Source organism: Xyrauchen texanus, chromosome 2 (genome assembly GCF_025860055.1).
Source record: "Xyrauchen texanus isolate HMW12.3.18 chromosome 2, RBS_HiC_50CHRs, whole genome shotgun sequence".
NCBI classification, from domain to species: Eukaryota; Metazoa; Chordata; class Actinopteri; order Cypriniformes; family Catostomidae; genus Xyrauchen; species Xyrauchen texanus.
The window spans coordinates 64289833-64307902 of NC_068277.1; the positions used below are offsets into that span (position 1 = coordinate 64289833).

Genomic DNA, 18070 nt, shown 5'->3' on the forward strand with positions numbered 1-18070 from the left:
CTCCTGCGGCTCCGCCTCTCGAGCCTCCTTCGGCTCCTCCCCCTGAGCCTCCCTTGGCTCTGCCTCTCGAGCCTCCCTTGGCTCTGCCTCTCGAGCCTCCCAGGGCTCCGCCTCTCGAGCCTCCCAGGGCTCCGCCTCTCGAGCCTCTCGAGCCTTCCAGGGCTCCGCTTCTGGAGCGTCCTACGGTGCCACCTCCGTCGGCTCCGCTTCCAGAGCCTTCCTGGTCTCCGCCTCTAGAGCCTCCTATGGCGCCTACTTCCACGCCTCAGCCTGCAACGGCTCCACCTCCCACGGTTCGGCCTCCTGAACCTGTCCTTGCCCTTTGTGCCCCCTTGGACTTCCTGCCCACCCTTTGTGCCCCCTTGGACTTCCTGTCTGCCCCCTGTGCCTCCTTGGACTGCCTGTCTGCTCCCTGTGCCTCCTTGGACTGCCTGTCTGCCCTTTGTGCCCCTTGGACTGCCTGTTTTCCCCTTGTACTCCCTTGGTCTGTCTGTTTGCTCCTTGTGCTCCTCTGGTCTGTCTGTTTGCTCCCCCCCCCTCCCCTCACTCCTCTCACTCCTTGGACGATTTTTTTTTTTTCATTTATTTTTTTTCTCTGAGGAGCGTCTGGAAGCCGCTCCTTTGAGGGGGGGCTATGTCACGATTCCCTTGTTGTCTGCCCTGGGTTTCACTTGTCATTGTTAAATATACTACACTTCCCAGAATCCACCTGCCATCACCACTGCCATTTTGTTCATAGTTCTCACCTGTGTCTAATTCAGTCATCACTCCCTGGTTATTTAAGCCCTGCTTTTTGTTCACTCCTTGTCGTTCGTTGAATGTTGTCAAGCCTGATCTGTGTTTCCCTGCCTGAGTTCTTAGTTTATGTTTGTTTCCCCATCGAGGGTTTTTCCTTTGTGTTTGTTTTGTATTTTGTTAATAATAAAGAAGCCTGCATTTAGATCCTCACTCCTCGCTGCCTCATTCGTAACAAATATGCTGAATTTTCACGAGATTTGTGAATTACATCTGTTTAAATGATATGCATATTTGCAAACGGTATATAATACAAGTTTAATTGATATTTGCCTTTTATTATTTGAAAAGAAAGTTAAAGGTGACAGGGAACTATAGAGGAGGGATTGTTAGAATACGTGCTTTAGGAGGCATGGGTAGCTCAGTGAGTAAAAACACTGACTACCACCACTGGAGTTCACAAGTTAGAATCCCAGGGCATGCGGAGTGATTCCAGCCAGGTCTCCTAAGCAACCAAATTGGCCTGGTTGCTAGGGTGGGATGGGGTATTCACATGGGGTAACCTCCTCGTGGTCGCCATAATGTGGTTAATTTTCGGTGGGGTGCATTGTGAATCGTGCGTGGATGCAGCGTTGGATGGCATGAAGCCTCCACATGCACTATGTCTCCATGGTAATGCACTCAACAAGCCACGTGATAAGATGTGCAGATTGACGGTCTCAGACATGGAGGTAACTGGATTTCGCCCTGCACCACCCGGATTGAGGCGAGTCACTACCCCACCACGAGGACTTAGAGTGCATTGGGAATTGGAGAAAAGGGGGGGGATGCATGCTTTAGAGGAAGATATTAGATGAGCGCTCGATGGGAGGAAAACACTAGAATTTCGCAAGGTTCATGAATTACATCTGTTTAAACGATATATCAGCATATTTGCAGAAGGTATATAATAGAAGCTTTATTCATATTTGCCTTTTATCATAGGAGAGACTGTTAGAATACATGCTTCAGAGGAAGATTTATGAGTATTCCACAGGATGCTGGATCTGCTGAATATTAGTTTGATTGATATTTGCCTTTTTTTCATCAGACAAGACTGAGAGAGGGAGAATGAAACAGGTGAACACTTTAACAATATGAGCTCAAATGCGTCTGATATGCAGACCGTTTAATTGACACTGTGTTGCACACCAGCCTATTATTGTAGTAACACGATGCATGTAACAACAAAACAAACTATGACTGGTTGTTTACCTATCTCATTCGCTTCACATGCAAGCAGGCTATTTTTGGCACCCTCAAGAAAAAAATCGGCCAAAGGGGAAAATATATCAGCTGATGCGATAAAAAAAAAAACAAATCAGAATCTGCGAAATATCGGTAATCCACTACATAGCACTTTATTAGTAACACCTGTACACCTATTTATTCACGCTATTATCAAATCAGCCAATCGTGTAGCAGCAGTGAAAGGCATAAAATCATGCAGATATCGGTCAGGAGTAATTTTCACATCAACCAGCAGAATGGGGAAAAAATGTGATCTCAGTGATTTGGACCGTGGCATGATTGTTGGTGCCAGACGGGCTGATTTGAGCATTTCTGTAACTGCTGATCTCCTTTCACACACAACATCCTTTAGAGCAGGGGTTCCCAATACGTCGATCGCGATCTACCAGTGGATCGCAAAGGCAATGCTGGTAGATGGCACAACATTTTTATGTATTTCGTTAAATTTTAATACAAACAAATATAATGTTTTTCCATATTTTAGTTTCTGTCTGACTTGCACTTGAAGAGTACATTTTGACCAGGCAAGATTTGTTTATTCAGTTGCCATGACAACTAGGTTTGTGCCTTCCAAGGGCTTCTGAGAACAGAGCGCGAAATTGCGATGCTAGCAGTTTTTGAGGCTAGCTACCAGCAGCTAATGCCCGGATTATACAAAACTGTCTGATTCATTTCAGTGCAAGTCATCAGAATAAGGTAAATGCCCTGGCTATTTTTTTATATTGTGCTGTAGGTGTTTTGGGTTTAGAGTTAAAATTGAATGATATCAACATTGAACATTATTATTTATCTTTTTAATTAATTAGAAGATGAATTCCATGTAGGCATAAATGCAGTAGTCCCAACAAGCATTTTTTTTCTTTAAACAAAACGTTTTTTTTTAGTTTGTAGATCGTATTGAGTTGGTCATTTAAAAGTAGATCATCACGTAAAAAAGTGTGTGCACCCCTGCTTTACAGTCTACTCAGAATGGTGCCAAAAACAAAACAAAAAACATCCAGTGAGGGGAAGTTCTCCATACTGAAACACTTTATTGATAACAGAGGTCAATGGAAAACGGCCAGACTGGTTTTAGCTGACAGAAAGTCTACGGTCTAACTCAGATAACCCCTCTGTTCAATTGTATTGAGCAGAATATCATCTCAGAATGCGCAACACATACAACCTTGATGTGGATGGGCTGCAACAGCAGAAGGCCACATCAGGTTCCACTTCAGTCAGTCAAGAACAGAAACCTGAAGCTTCAGCAAGCCTACCATCTGTTTACCTCAGCAGAAATCCAGATTCATCAGACCAGGATATGCTTTTCCATTCTTTAACTGTCTTCTTTAATAGGGCAAAGACAGGGAGGCAGGGCCAAGATGGAGCCGGGGACCAAGGTGACCAGAGCAGATCTGGGGGATGGTCTGGAGACCAAGGGGATGACCTCAAGGTGGGGACCGGGTCTGGAGGCCTGGGCGACTGCTGCAGGACGGGGACTGGGTCAGGAGGCCGGGGAGGCGGCCACAGGACGGGGACTGGGTCAGGAGGCCTGGGCAACTGCGGCAGGATGGGGACTGGGTCAGGAGGCCTGAGAGGCGGCCACAGGACAGGGACTGGTTCAGGAGGCCTGGGAGGCGGCCACAGGACAGGGACTGTCTGTGGCCGTGGAGGGCGGAGGTGCAAGACTCAGGTGGTGGAGCCATGTAGGCGGAGCCATGGAGAACTCCGGGGGCGGAGCAGTGGTAGGCGGAGCCATGGAAGGCTCAGGAGGCGGAGCCATGGAAGGCTCAGGAGACAGAGCAGTGGAAGGCTCTGGAGACAGAGCAGTTGAAGGCTCTGGAGACGGAGACGGAGCCGTGGAAGGCTGAGACTAGGGAACAGAAGCCTTTCTTCTCCTCCTCCTCCAGATGGACGAGGCTGGCAATGCTGGCTCTGGCACAGACGAGGCTGGTAACGCTGTCTCTGGGACGGACGAGACTTCCAGCTCGTTGGGCGTGGCAGGCGTGGGCATTGGTTCGTTGGCCGTGGCAGGCGTGGGCGTTGGCTCGTTGGCCGTGGAATGTTCAGAAGCTGAAACCGGGATTGAGAGAGGTGGTTCCTCTGCAGCGAATGTCTCCAAAACGAGCTCCACATACTCCTTCCATGTGTAAGCACCGGTCTCCGGAAATTCCCCCCATCGGCGTGTTGGTACATGGATTCGATAGATGTCCTTCAGGGCTTTGTCATCTAAACCGGTGTGGATGGCCACGATGGAGAAGAAGTGGGAGAACTCTCGAACTGTTAAATCCGCCTGGCTTAGTTCCATGAAGTACGCCGCTAGATCCATTTTGTGGTCAGTTGTTTTGTAATGCTGGGAAGAAAGTTCAGGAGCTGGATCTAGGTGTGGCAACGTAGTTTAATGAAAAATAAACAGATACAAATAACTGGGAGACACAGGAACAAAGAAAACATCCACGATTTGAAACAAGAACATAAACAGGAAAAATATCCACGAAGGGCACAGGCAAAACACGGTAGATCTGGATACATACACATTTAAATTCATACAACAACTGACCAAGAACAAGCAAACAAAAGAGCATTATATACACAGTGGGTAATGACTTAATGAAACACAGGTGAAGACAATGAAAGACAGCTGGCAGTGATGAGAGCAGGGAATTATGAGAAGTATTGTCCATGGGGAACAGATGACAGAGGCAAAACACAGGGCAGACAACAGTGAATCGTGACAACCCCTCTGTACAATTTTTAGATATATATACACAGTGCGTGCCCCCGTCAGGCTGATTGGGGACAGGGGGTGCATTGTTCCAGCCCGGCCCCGCCCTCCTCCACTCTATATATATATATATATATATATATATATATATATATATATATATATATATATATATATATATACACACATTAGGGCTGTGGATTTAATGCATTAATTCAGTGTGATTCATTTGATTAAAAATAATGCGTTTAAAAAAAAGTAATGTAATTAATAGCAATGTCCCATGACCGTAATAAGGAAGATTCCTGAGAAATGCAAGCTTGTAGTACCACCTGTCTACTCCAGAGGGCAGTAAGAAACTTCAGCTGTATGAGCAACACACAGTTTATACAGTGAAGAAAACACTTCAGTAGCAGAACAACACAAACATGCGTTACATTCTTGCGTTCAAAACACTTGATGGAGCGCAAATTCGAACTAAGAGATCTCAAGATGTGTTCTAAGTATTAAACTATATTTAACTTCACACAGCGACCTAAAAATTTATGTTTATGATACAATGCACCCGAGATGGTACAAAAGCACATTTGACGCAGGTGTACATTGACGGGTCCTTAACCCTCTGGGGTTAACGGACACGCTGGCGTGTCCTGATGGATATTTTCGTCATTACAGCGGAAACAACTTAAAATACTCCTTCATTTTGGGTATACAGATAAGTGTAAGACATCATTAGAGACTATAAAGGGTCTACTTTTATTTGTGTACACTCACAATAACAACAAAACCTTGTGCTTTTGTAAAATAAAGAAATTAAAAAGGGTGAGCTTTCAGCAGTCTCTGTGTTCACGAGCATATATCTGAAACACGTCACAAAAATGAACTGAAACTCCGCAAATATTTATCACACAAATATGAAACGTCTAAAGAAAGCTTAACCCTTGTGTGCTGTTCGGGATGTTTTCAGCCACTAGGGGGTATTTTTGAGTCGTAATTTGGCCATAACTTTCTCCATGTTTCAGCAAATGGAATGATTTTTGGTGACAAATCTAATTTTCACACATATTTTAGGAAAATGCTTTGAAAATTTTCAAAAACTCAACAGTACACTGTGGGCAAATTCACTACCCTTTCATTATGTTCGTGGCTGAAAACAGCCACTACTTTAAACTGCTGTAAAAATGTATCAGATAAATATTTTTTTCAAATTTTTTTGCATAAATCTATTAATCAACCTCAGTCCTGTTCAAAAATACTAAATGTTTAAAAAAATTCAGGATTTTAACTCTTTAATTGCCAAATTCATAAATGATGTCACTGATTTGGGGGAAAAAACACACAAAATGACGTATTTTCAATATAAATGTGATTGTGGACTGGATTTTTTTTTACCTTTTATCACAGTCTTGGACATGTCAAAGATTAGAAACAACATTGGTTTCGATGCATTGTTAGTAACATGCAAAGCCATGACACCATATAATCATGCGTTTTTGATTGTTTGTGGTTTTCCCTGTTGGGAAGAGGTAAAATTTGTAATTTTTACTGTTGATAACCACGTGGCACCATTAACCCTTTAGATAGGCCTGTGCAAAAAAAAACTTAGTTTCTGGCTTTTACATGGAGTTATATGGAGTATAATAGCATATTAAAGTGTGTGTGGGTGTGTGTGTGTGTGTGTGTGTGTGAGAGAGAGAGAGAGAGAGAGAGAGAGAGAGAGAGAGAGAGAGAGTGTGAGAACTCACCTTGTTGCGTCTGAGAAAATCAAAACATGCACCTCAGCTCTCACAACTACATGGAGTAAACAAAAACAAAGTGCCTTTTGATGGTGAGAAATGCAGACTAAACAAAGCAAGTGGATTTAAACACTTGCATGCAAGCCTGCTGGTCATTTGATGGTGAGAAGTGCAGCAAGCAACATGAGAAAGGGAAAAATCTACTCAGCATCTGCATCAGATTTATGAACAATTTCTAGGAAATCTAGGAAAAGCCTTCTCTGAAACCGCTTTGCCTGGTTCCAGGAGGGATCCACAGCTGTGAAGATGACATATGCATTATATGCCGAGACGTCCATCATATTAAAAAATAACGTCTGTGGCCACCAATTGGTCCTCCTTCTGCAGCTGTAGGTGCCGACAACCTACAAAAATAAAAGAACAAGAAAAGAATAAGTACAGATTTCATAATAAGTATTTTTGAAGCTGCACATGACAATGAGAATAATCATGCAAACATTGTCAAAACACAAACAGTATCTCCTAAATTTATCTCTAACAAGCACATGAATTCAAGTAAAATTAACAGGAATAGGATGCATGTAGTAACAAATGTGTAATGGCACATACCTTGTCTAGATTGTCGACACCTCCCTTGCAGCGGTTGTAATCTGCGATTATCTCTGGCTTCTTTTTTGGTCCCTCTGTCACCACTGCTTTGCTGACAATGAGGTCAATCATCTCCTCTGTGAAAAACAGATTAAACACAGAATCCATGTTCTGGACCCTTGCGATGGCATAGCGCGTCGGCCCTGGAGTCACGCCTCTGGCAGGCTGAAGAAAGGGAGTTGTCTCCGCGTTGGTGGAAAACCACACTCGCGTTTCTTCCAATCCACCCAGATCCAGGATCCTCCGAATCCTCCTCGCCTTCAGTGGAAGCTAGAGAGGATGATGAGGGTGCCACATCCAAATCAGGATCTGACTCTGCTGAGTCTGTGGTGTCAGAGGGAGAAGACAATACATCCTGCAGCTCACTGGAGGGGTCAGGCTGCATTATCATCTCTAATACTTCACTACAAGTCAAGCCCTTTCTCATGTTGCTTGCTGCTCTTCTCACCATCAAATGACCAGCATGCTAGTGTTTAAATCCACTTGCTTTGTTTTTGATTACTCCATGTAGTTCTGAGAGCTGAGGTGCATGTTTTGATTTTCTCAGACGCAACAAGGTGAGTTCTCACACTCTCTCTCTCTCTCTCTCTCACACACACACACACACACACACACACACACACACACACACACTTTAATATGCTATTATACTCCATATAACTCCATGTAAAAGCCAGAAACTAAGCTTTTTTTTTGCACAGGCCTATCTAAAGGGTTAATGGTGCCACGTGGTTATCAACAGTAAATATTACAAATTTTACCTCTTCCCAACAGGGAAAACCACAAACAATCAAAAATGCATGATTATATGGTGTCATGGCTTTGCAATCAAAAAACGTGGTTATAATGGAAGTCAATGGGGCAAAAACAGCCATGAACAGTAAATGAGGGACAAAAAGTTCAAATCTGATGCTGCACAAAAACTAACAATGCATCGAAACCAATGTTGTTTCTAATCTTTGACATGTCCAAGACTGTGATAAAAGGTAAAAAAAATCCAGTCCACAATCACATTTTATATTGAAAATACGTCATTTTGTATGTTTTTTTCCCCAAATCAGTGACATCATTTATGAATTTGGCAATTAAAGAGTTAAAAATCCTGATTTTTTTTTTTTTTTTAAACATTTAGTATTTTTGAACAGGACTGAGGTTGATTAATAGATTTATGTAAAAAAATTTGAAAAAAATATTTATCTGATACATTTTTACAGCAGTTTAAAGTAGTGGATGTTTTCAGCCACGAACATAACGAAAGGGTAGTGAATTTGAACAATGCACAATGTCTACTTTTAAATAAAACAATTAAAATTTAAAAATATTCTCCTGCAATGTAATCTGTATGAAACAAAGCAATGTTCAGTTTTTACTGGCTCAGCTCATTATAGCTAATGTGATCACACCAGCAGAGGGTACCATTCATATGCTAATGTGCTGAGATGATCAATGCAAGTGGTACACGCCCCCGACAGTGAGGTATGATTTAAACACAATTCATTCACTTTACTGCGTGTTTGTAATGATACACAAGTGAGAAAACTCCTGGATAGTGATGAAGAGTCCACATTTTCCTCAGAAGAAGAGCGGGACTCCTATGAACATTTGTATTTTGAAGAGAGACTTGATCCAGCCGAGGATACAATTTCAGACGAGTAAGTCAATTAGTTTTCATTAGTTGACATGTTATTTTATATGAACATGTACATATTTTACTAGTGGGACTGTTTCCAGACTTGCCAGCCAGGATTCAGAGTATTGGCATTTGAAATATATCCTAATAGGCAAGTTTTAGTTACATTTAAATGCTGTTTCGGCTAAAGCAGGTATTTAAATTGTATGCTGTATGATATAAATATGATATGTAATATGATATAAAAATAATATGAATGTTTAGATTATATTTTAACTAGTGTTTATGCTGCCTCATTATCATCAACAAAGCTGGTGCTTGCAAATATGTGTTCAGGTTAAATGAGTAAAATGCACTTTAAATATGACCATATTAGAAATTCAGCATATTATAATGATTTCTGAAGGATCATGTGACACTGAAGACTGCAGTAATGATGCTAAAAATTCAGCTTTGAGCACAAATAGCATTTTACAATATATTCAAATAGAAAACTGTTCCTATAAATTGTAAATATAGTTCAAAATATCACTGTTTTTACTGTATTTTGGATCAAATAAATGCATTCTTGATGAGCAGAAGAGACATCTTTTAAACGGTAGTGTAGGTATAAAATTAAGTAAAGTCTCTATGTAAAGAAAATATATAGTCAGATTTCTTCTTTTAACTTAAAACTTGATTTTGATCATTAAGTCTCCTCACATTCATTCTCTTTCTGTCACATTCCTCATTGATAGGCCCAGGGGAGGGGTCTTTTGTCTCCTCAGGTGTGAATTACAATTAATATTCATGATAGTTCACACCTCCTCGCATATGACCTTTCAACACTAAAAGTGTCTTACAAAAGTTAAATTACTATATTATTTTGTATGAATGAGTGATCAGGATGCTTTTCACATCATTTTGTAGATAAAACTCTAGGCTACAAGATCCAGTTCTCAAAAGTCTTGTGGACAAATGTTTAGTATGTGTTATATGGCCTTATTTTAGTGACTTAAACTTTTAGTTTTTTCAAAAATCACGCATAAACGTTATTTTCTCAAAAATACAAACTTGTACATACATGTTGCTCACATATTATTGTAGCCCAGTTTGTGCTGAATACAGTGTTATCAGACTTTAGCCATTAATATGTTTTTAAGCAAATGAAAAAAGCACAAATGTCAAGGCATGTCAAAACTTCTCCAGGGCCCAAAACACCCTCAGACCCCAGAGAGTTAAACAAGCCCTCATAATAAATCTCCAACTGATTGACAAATTCACTTGTGAAATGGATTGCTGTGAACTGTATGACAATGATCGACTTATGATAAACAATATGGTAGTAAACAATACATTGTATTCTAAAGCTGCTTTTTGTATTGTCTTATTAATGATTAACTCTACAATGTAATGTATTTTAATTATCTGAATATTTTTTATTATATATATATTAGTGATGCACCGAAATTTCGGCCGCTGAAAATTTTCGGCCGAAAATGGCACTTTCGGTTTTCGGCCGAAAGAGAAAAAAGGCCGAAAATATTACCGAAAATATATACCTCCTCGCCCCGCCCCTCGGTGCTCAGATTTCACTCTGGATCGATCTAGCCCTTATCACGGCGCTACCAAACAAAGGCCGATCATGTCAGCGGTGTGGAAATTCTTCAAAGTTTCTGATAAGGACATCAAATTTGCGATCTGCAGTGTTTGTTCAGCAGAAATTTCAAGATATATATATATATATATACACACAGAGTACCGCAAGAGATTCTACAGGAAAGTGCCCTGATCCACAGCAGTGCCACAACTAGCGCAGCTATACCACAATTTATCTAGCTGAACTACCCATTGCCAGAAGCGACAATCCCCTTGACTACGGTCGCATAAACAATGACCGCTTTCCTTTGCTTGCGCGGATTGCGCACAGGTATTTATCTGCCCAAGCACCAGCACAGAGAGTGAGAGACTGTTCAGTGCAGCATCTCATGTTCTTTATGAGCTTTCAGACAGGAGAGACTGTCAGAATGTTTAGCAACTTTTGTTCTTGAAGAGAAACCTGTCACTTACTTAAATAGAAAGCGGTCCAATATGATGTGAATAGCAATTACATTACACTTGTTCTTCACTTGAGGATACATCTGTCGTTTACAGTTGAGGTTGGATTTAGTTCAATTACTGCTGTTTTGCACAATAATTTTCAATTAAGTGTACATAAACCGAATAGAGCACTGATCTATATATATAATTATATATTATAGTTATATATAGATCAGTGGAATAGAGGCCCTCTGCCATTCTGTGTGCTGCCTGTTGTTTTAATTAAAATTAATGTTGCATATATAAACTTTTAGAAAGATGCTAGCTAAGTTCATTACTTGACTGTTGTTTTGCATATAATAGTTTTCTAAAACTTTAAATTATTTGGATAATTGTTAATAAAATCTGTAAAATTAGATTTTTACAGAACTGAAAGAAGAATAATATTTAATATAGTTTTAATATATTTTTTGTCCAATTTTGGTGTTACTTTCAATAAAAGTGTGATTTATTTTATTGGTTTGTAGTTTTTCAATTCAGATTCATTAAATTCATGAAATTAATGAAAAAGTATAATATTAATACAATTATACAAAAAATTATATATATATTTTTTTAAATAGGTACAAAAAAAAAAAAAAGAAAATTTCGGTTTCGGTTTTCGGCCAAGTGCATCCTGGATTTTCGGTTTCGGTTTATGTTTAATTTCGGTGCATCCCTAATATATATATATATATATATATATGCACACTATCAGTCAAACGTTTTGAAACACTTGACTGAAAAGTTTCTCATGATCTATAAAATCTTTTGATTTGAAGGTGTATGCATAAATGTTAAAAATTATTTTTGTAGACAAAAATATAATTGTGCCACCATTTGATTTCATTATAAAACTAAAATGTCATTTAAAAAAAAGTTTTTGAAATTAGTTTTGTAGACAAAAATATAATTGTGCCAACATATTTATTTAATTACAAAACTTTTTGAAATTGATGACTTGGACTGAATAATAAAGAAAAGAAGCCAATATGTGCCCAACATAGATGGAAACTCCTGCAATACTGTTTAAAAAGCATCCTGAGGAGAAAATGTCTATCAAAAATTTTGATTTATTTTGAATTTGAACATAATTCCCATAGTTCCATTTATGTTATAACATAGTTTTGATTAATTTACTGTTATTTTAAAATGTGAAAAATAATAATAATAAAGAATGATTAAGTGTTTCAAAAATGATATATCTATATATATTTTTTTTAATATTTAAAGATAACTATGTATAATTATGTAATCATTATATATTGAATCATGGTTATTTGAGGGGATTTCTCAGCAAATATTTGTATATGTGATTAATTGAGATTAATTAATCGGGACAGCATGTAATTAATTTGATTAAAAATTATAATCAATTGTAATCGATTGACAGCCATATATATATATATATATATATATATATATATATATATATATATATATATATATATATATATACACTCACACTACCAGTCAAAAGTTTTGAAACACTCATTCTTTATTATTATTATTTTTCACATTTCATTTTCACACATATACACATCGTTCAGCCACAACATTCAAACCACCTGACTAATATTGTTTGACAGCCCTAGTTATGAAAGTATAATTATGGGAATTGCATATCACTTCACAAATTCATATAAATAAATCAACACTTACAGTGCTTTTCTGCTGTTGATCACACCGGGTATCAGTCGTCTTCTACCCTCCTCAGATGTGTTGTATTTCTTCAGGTCCAGTTCATCCAGCACCTCCTCTGACATCTGAAGCATGTAGGCAATTGCTGAACAGTGTGCAGCAGTGAGTTCATACTCTGAGTGTCCTTCTGATTTCACAAACTCCTGAATCTCTCTGGAAAGAGTCTGATCTTTCATTTCAAGCAGACACAAGAACAGATTGATGGATCTTTCAGTGGAGAGATATTCATCATCATCCTCATCACTATCAATATTGCTATCCTTTATTCTGTCTTTAATGCACTGTGTGATTTTCATGATGGTCTCAGAGCAGTTCTCTGTGTGTGTCAGTAGATCCTGTAACAATCTCTGATTGGACTCCAGAATGATTCCTAACAGGAATCGCAGGAAAAGATCCAGGCGTCCATTTTCACTCTGTAGGGCTTTTTCTAATGTTACTTTTAGTGAATCATACAGAGAGATTACCTCAGGACTATCCCACTCATATCTATACTCATGTACCTGGTCGTGTTCACATTCTTTATAAAGAAACAAATGCAAATTCTTTACAGCATGTGAGTAAAACACAAAAAAAGCAGCCAGAAATTCCTGACAACTCAAATGAATGAAGCTGTAGACTTTCCTCTGATGAATCACAGATTGTTCCTTAAAGATCTCAGTGCAGATGCCAGAATACACTGAGGCGTCGGTGACGTCTATGCCGCTCTCTTTCAGGTCCTCCTCATAGAACATGACATTGCCCTTCATCAGCTGTTTGAAAGCCAGTTCAGCAAGTTTCACAATCACTTCTCTGTTGGACTGCAGGAGTGTCTCTGGATCTCTCTCTTCATACTTCTGATTCCTCACATTGATCTGAATGAGCAGGAAGTGGATGTACATCTCAGTCAGAGTTTGAGGGATTTCTGCACTCTCATCTTGTTTCAGGATGTTTTGAAGCACAGTGGATGAGATCCAACAGAAGACTGGTATGTGGCACATAATGTGGAGGCTTCTTGCTCTTCTAATGTGTGAGATGATTCTGCTGGCTTGATGCTCATCACTGATTCTCTTCCTGAAATATTCCTCCTTCTGAGGGTCATTGAATCCCTGAATTTCTGTCACACGATTGATGTATTTGGAGGGGATCTGATTGGCTGCTGCTGGTCGGGAGGTGATCCAGATGAGAGCAGAGGGAAGAAGATCTCCTTTGATGAGGTTTGACATCAACACACCCACTGTTGAAGTCTCAGTCACATCAGAAACTTTCTCACTGTCTGAAAACATCAGTTTAATTCTGCTTTCATCCAGACCATCAAAGATGAAAACAACTTTACACTCATCATTGATCGTTGAGTCCAGATCAAGAAGTTCAGGATGAAAGTCGAGCAGAAGTTTGTGAAGACTGTACTGCTCATCTTTTATTAAGTTCAGCTCTCGAAATGTAAGCACAAACATGAAATCAACATCCTGATTTGCTTTTCCCTCGGCCCAGTCCAGAATGAACTTCTGCACAGAGACTGTTTTTCCAATCCCAGCGATGCCTTTAGTAAGAACAGTCTTTATTCGTTTTTTTCTCTTTCTTTTCTCCATTATATATCCTGGTTCGGGTAAGTGTTTAAAGATGTCATTGCAGTAGATTGGGGTGTCTTGCAAGTGTTGAGTTCTCGCTGTTTTCTCCATGTGTAAAACCTCATGTTCTTCATTCACCCCTTCACTCTCTCCCTCTATGATGTATAGCTGTGTGAATATCCGTTTCAGGAGAGATTGATTGTTTTGCATTCTGATTCCCTCAAATAAAATCTCATATCTGTTTTTCATGCTGGTTTTGTGAGTTTCTTTGACTCTATGCAAAACATTATTCACTGGCTGGTGAGGATACTGATGCAGGTCAATAAGAACATCTCTATCCGCACTGCACAAACAAGAAGAAAAAAGAAAATGGTATAATCAACTCATTATATATACATGTCTGTAGCTGATTATATTACAGATCAGTTTCTGTCTACAGATACAGATTTGGATAGTTTATGTCCTGACATAACAAATAGAGTTCATAAAGGTTCAAGTCTAGAACTGATATTGCTTCTTAAGGTGTGTTCAAACTTGGCAGGTTTGGTTCAATTAAAACTCTGGTGTGATTGCTCTGTTAGTGCAGTTCAATTGAACAAGTGTGAATGCTGTCACCCGAACCTTGGTGCGCACCAAACAAGCGGACCGAGACCACCTGAATAGTGGGTCTCGGTCCACTTCCAAATTAACTCTGGTGTGGTTTGATTGATATATGAACGCAACATGGACCAAAGACATCTAAACGGACCAAAAACAGGATGAAATTTGCCTAATACTGACCTCAAGCATACCTAGTTCTTCTCATCATAGGCGCTATGTTACCCATTACATTTCGGTACAGGTGTCGGAACCGCCGTCAGCTGTCCATGCAGCATATCTGTGTTTGTGTGTGCAACAGAGGAATTCCTGGCACTGTTTTGACTCCTTTACACATTTTATTAGCTCTTTGTTTGTTTTCAGCAGGTACAAATGCCACCCTATTTACATATATAAATCCAACGAGCGCATTTAGCCCAGCAGCCAGCATTGTTTTGGATGATCGGCAAGTTCTGTCAAAAAAATATACATCTTAAAAGCTGTCCAATTATGATGTGACATTTTACTGATGCCTTTTGTTTTGTAGCGTTAAGTTTGGTGTTAACAATGCCAGTGTGAATGCTAAGTGAACCAGGAATAAATGAATAAATGTATCCTTTTCTTTTTTGGTCCAGACCATGAAAACCAAACTACAAGTGTGAACACACTATTGCAGACTAACTGCAGGCATTGGAGGACCATTTTCTGCTAAAATAAAAGCAACTGAACATTAGGAGACATTCCTTTACATGCATGCCTTCAAGTTTTTTTTAATGTTTTTCTTTATACAGTGTTGTTAAAAGGAGACATTGCGTTAAAACATTTGTTGTATAGGCCAAAGAATGTAACTTGTCTGCACTGAAAACCCACACTGCTATGCAGGGCTTGAATCTGATATCTGTGAAGAGCAGTGAAGCAGAAGGAGGTGGTACAGAGATCAAGTAGCACTTTCAAAGCTATGTTGGACTATAAAGGAAAACCACCAATCATTGTCAGCACCAATGAAATACCTAAAAGATCTGAATTCATTATTAAGTTATGAAGCAGCATAATACATTAGTAGAGTTAGGTTTTACGAGCAAGAAATGAGGAGGTCTCTCAGAAGAGTTAACAGCAGGAGAGCAGACAGACTCTGAGGACACTCTAAAAGTCTCAACAGGTCAGCTGGCTCAATTGTCCCAATGCAACCAACATCTTATCCAGGCTGTTTTAATGACTATCATCCTGCATGGCTCAACCTCTGTGGTTTTGAAGTACTTAGAGAGGCTAGTCAAGGACAGATCATTCCAGCTGACTAGGCAGACTGATCTTACTGTGAATTCGGAGAAAGTATGTTGAATGTTCTGCTGCTGAAATCAGTCTGATTTAAAAATTCAAATCACTGCACCCCTAGTGGCCGAAGCTTGAAGTGTTGGTGAACGTTTATTCTTTCTTACATTGGTGAGTTGGAGATGTAGAATACAATTGCAGAATTTATTAGCAAAGTAATCTAAAGCAAAGGAACACCAAATCCAAGAAACAATGAACTCACCAAGAAAGAACTCATTATATTAAACAAAGCTTGACAAAGGAGCATGGCAAATATTGGGGAATATACACAAACTCACTAATAAGGGAATGAGACAAAGCTGGGAGGAATCAATGAGGGAGGGAACCAGGAAGGGAGCATGAGCAAGGACTAATTGATACACTTCAAAATAAAAGACACATAAGACTAATAGCCTTTAATGGTCACTAGAGAACATCCTATATTGATGACAGAGCCCAATCCCTAGGGACATTTCCTGATGACCAAACAATCAAGATGGGGGGTGTGTGACAAAGTTCTGGGTAGGAGACTTAAAAGCTGACGACGGAGCCAACAGCGGTACTGGAGACTACGGGGGAGCAGGTGACAGTAACCGAGGCCATGAAAAATCCAGCGGACAACCGTGAGTTCAGGGCGGAGCAGCTGGAAACCATTGAGGAATCCGGCAGACAACCGGAAGACAAGATCGTACCAGACAAGTTAACAGGAGACCACTGGGGATATGGTTAGTTGCCAGGAGACCACTGGGGATCCTGTGGACAGCTGAGAGGCAACTGGGTATCAGTTAAAGGGTAAAGACACATGGGGTAACCTCCTCATGGTCACTATAATGTGGTTCTTGGTCTCGGTGGGGCACGTGGTGAGTTGTGCATGGATGCCGCAAGAGAATAGCATGAAGCCTCCACGTGCGCTATGTCTCCGTGGTAACACGCTCAACAAGATAAGATGCGCAAATTGATGCTCTCAGACGCGGAGGTAACTGAGATTCATCCTCCGCCAACCCAGATTGAGGTGAGTCACTACGCCACCACGAGCGCCTACAGCACATTTGGAATTGGGCCTTCCAAATTTGGGAGAAAAGGAGTGGATTTTTTTTTTTGAGTTTGACAAAAATGTCACAGGAGACATTTGCTCTCCAAGCATGTGATTGAGCATTTACATAAAATGCATTTTAAACTCTACTGCACATATATTCAACATTCAGAAGTTGTACATCACTATAGAAGGAACTTTGCTATTAAAATGGACACAAGGGATGTTGTGACATGGTTTGAGTGTTTTAATCATACATGGAAATTACAAATCTTCATCAGTGGAGTAGGGAAACGCATCGTTGGCAATGAACACCCCAATCGCTTTAGTTATTGTTTTATGGCTGTACAAAACAGCATTGAGTGCTTGCTTAAAAATGAAAGGTAGTGTGTGGGTTAGGAAAAAAAGAAATAAAATGTACTTTTATTTTTTTGTTTCAAACTGTTCACCAGTAAAAGTTTATTGTTAATGATTAATTGATCACATCTTGCTGATATAGTGCACTCACTGCTTTTCACTACACAGAGAATAGTGAATGAATGAACAAGTAAGCGTCTTGTCTCACCTTCGATCAGAGGTCACATCTCTTTTACTGAACCCAGGGGCATTTTCCATTGACTGATCACTCTTCACAGATACACAGCTGGGTCCTGGAGATGCTGCTCTCAGAGTCTCACTCATTTTAGTGGCAGAGCTGTCACAAATGTTAAATGATACAAAAACAAAACATATGAATCACCTTGCTCTAATCCAATCCAGTTATTTAAAATATAATACTAATATAAAGTTTAGCAGAAAGAGTAGGATAACACATTACAGTCATTTTAATTATGAATTTACGATGATGTTTTAGTGTTACCTTGAAATAAAAACAAACATTTGAGAATAAATTCAAAATTACTAGACGTAAGTCATAATATTATGGGGGAAAAGTAATAAATGAGGAAATTAAAGGTGTACTATTCCTATTTTGAGGACACAAATAGGCAGATGAGGTAGTTAATAATGACAGTTTTAGTTTAAGAAATTGTGATTTAGTCAAAGCATACTTTAGGATATAATTTACCAACATAGAAATAGTGCAGGATTTTGCACAATGTTGCT

At 39.5% G+C, this 18070-nt stretch overlaps 1 protein-coding gene across 1 annotated transcript in view; it reads right to left on the bottom strand.

Annotated features, from left to right (window-relative positions):
* The window catches only part of LOC127661080 (NACHT, LRR and PYD domains-containing protein 3-like), a 40492-nt gene extending 22838 nt beyond the window's left edge, over positions 1-17654 (bottom strand). The window contains 2 exon segments of the mRNA XM_052151644.1: positions 12464-14392; positions 17532-17654. Coding sequence (XP_052007604.1) covers positions 12464-14392; positions 17532-17647 — 2045 coding nt within the window. The 5' untranslated portion in view covers positions 17648-17654.
* Positions 17655-18070: the final 416 nt, after the last annotated feature.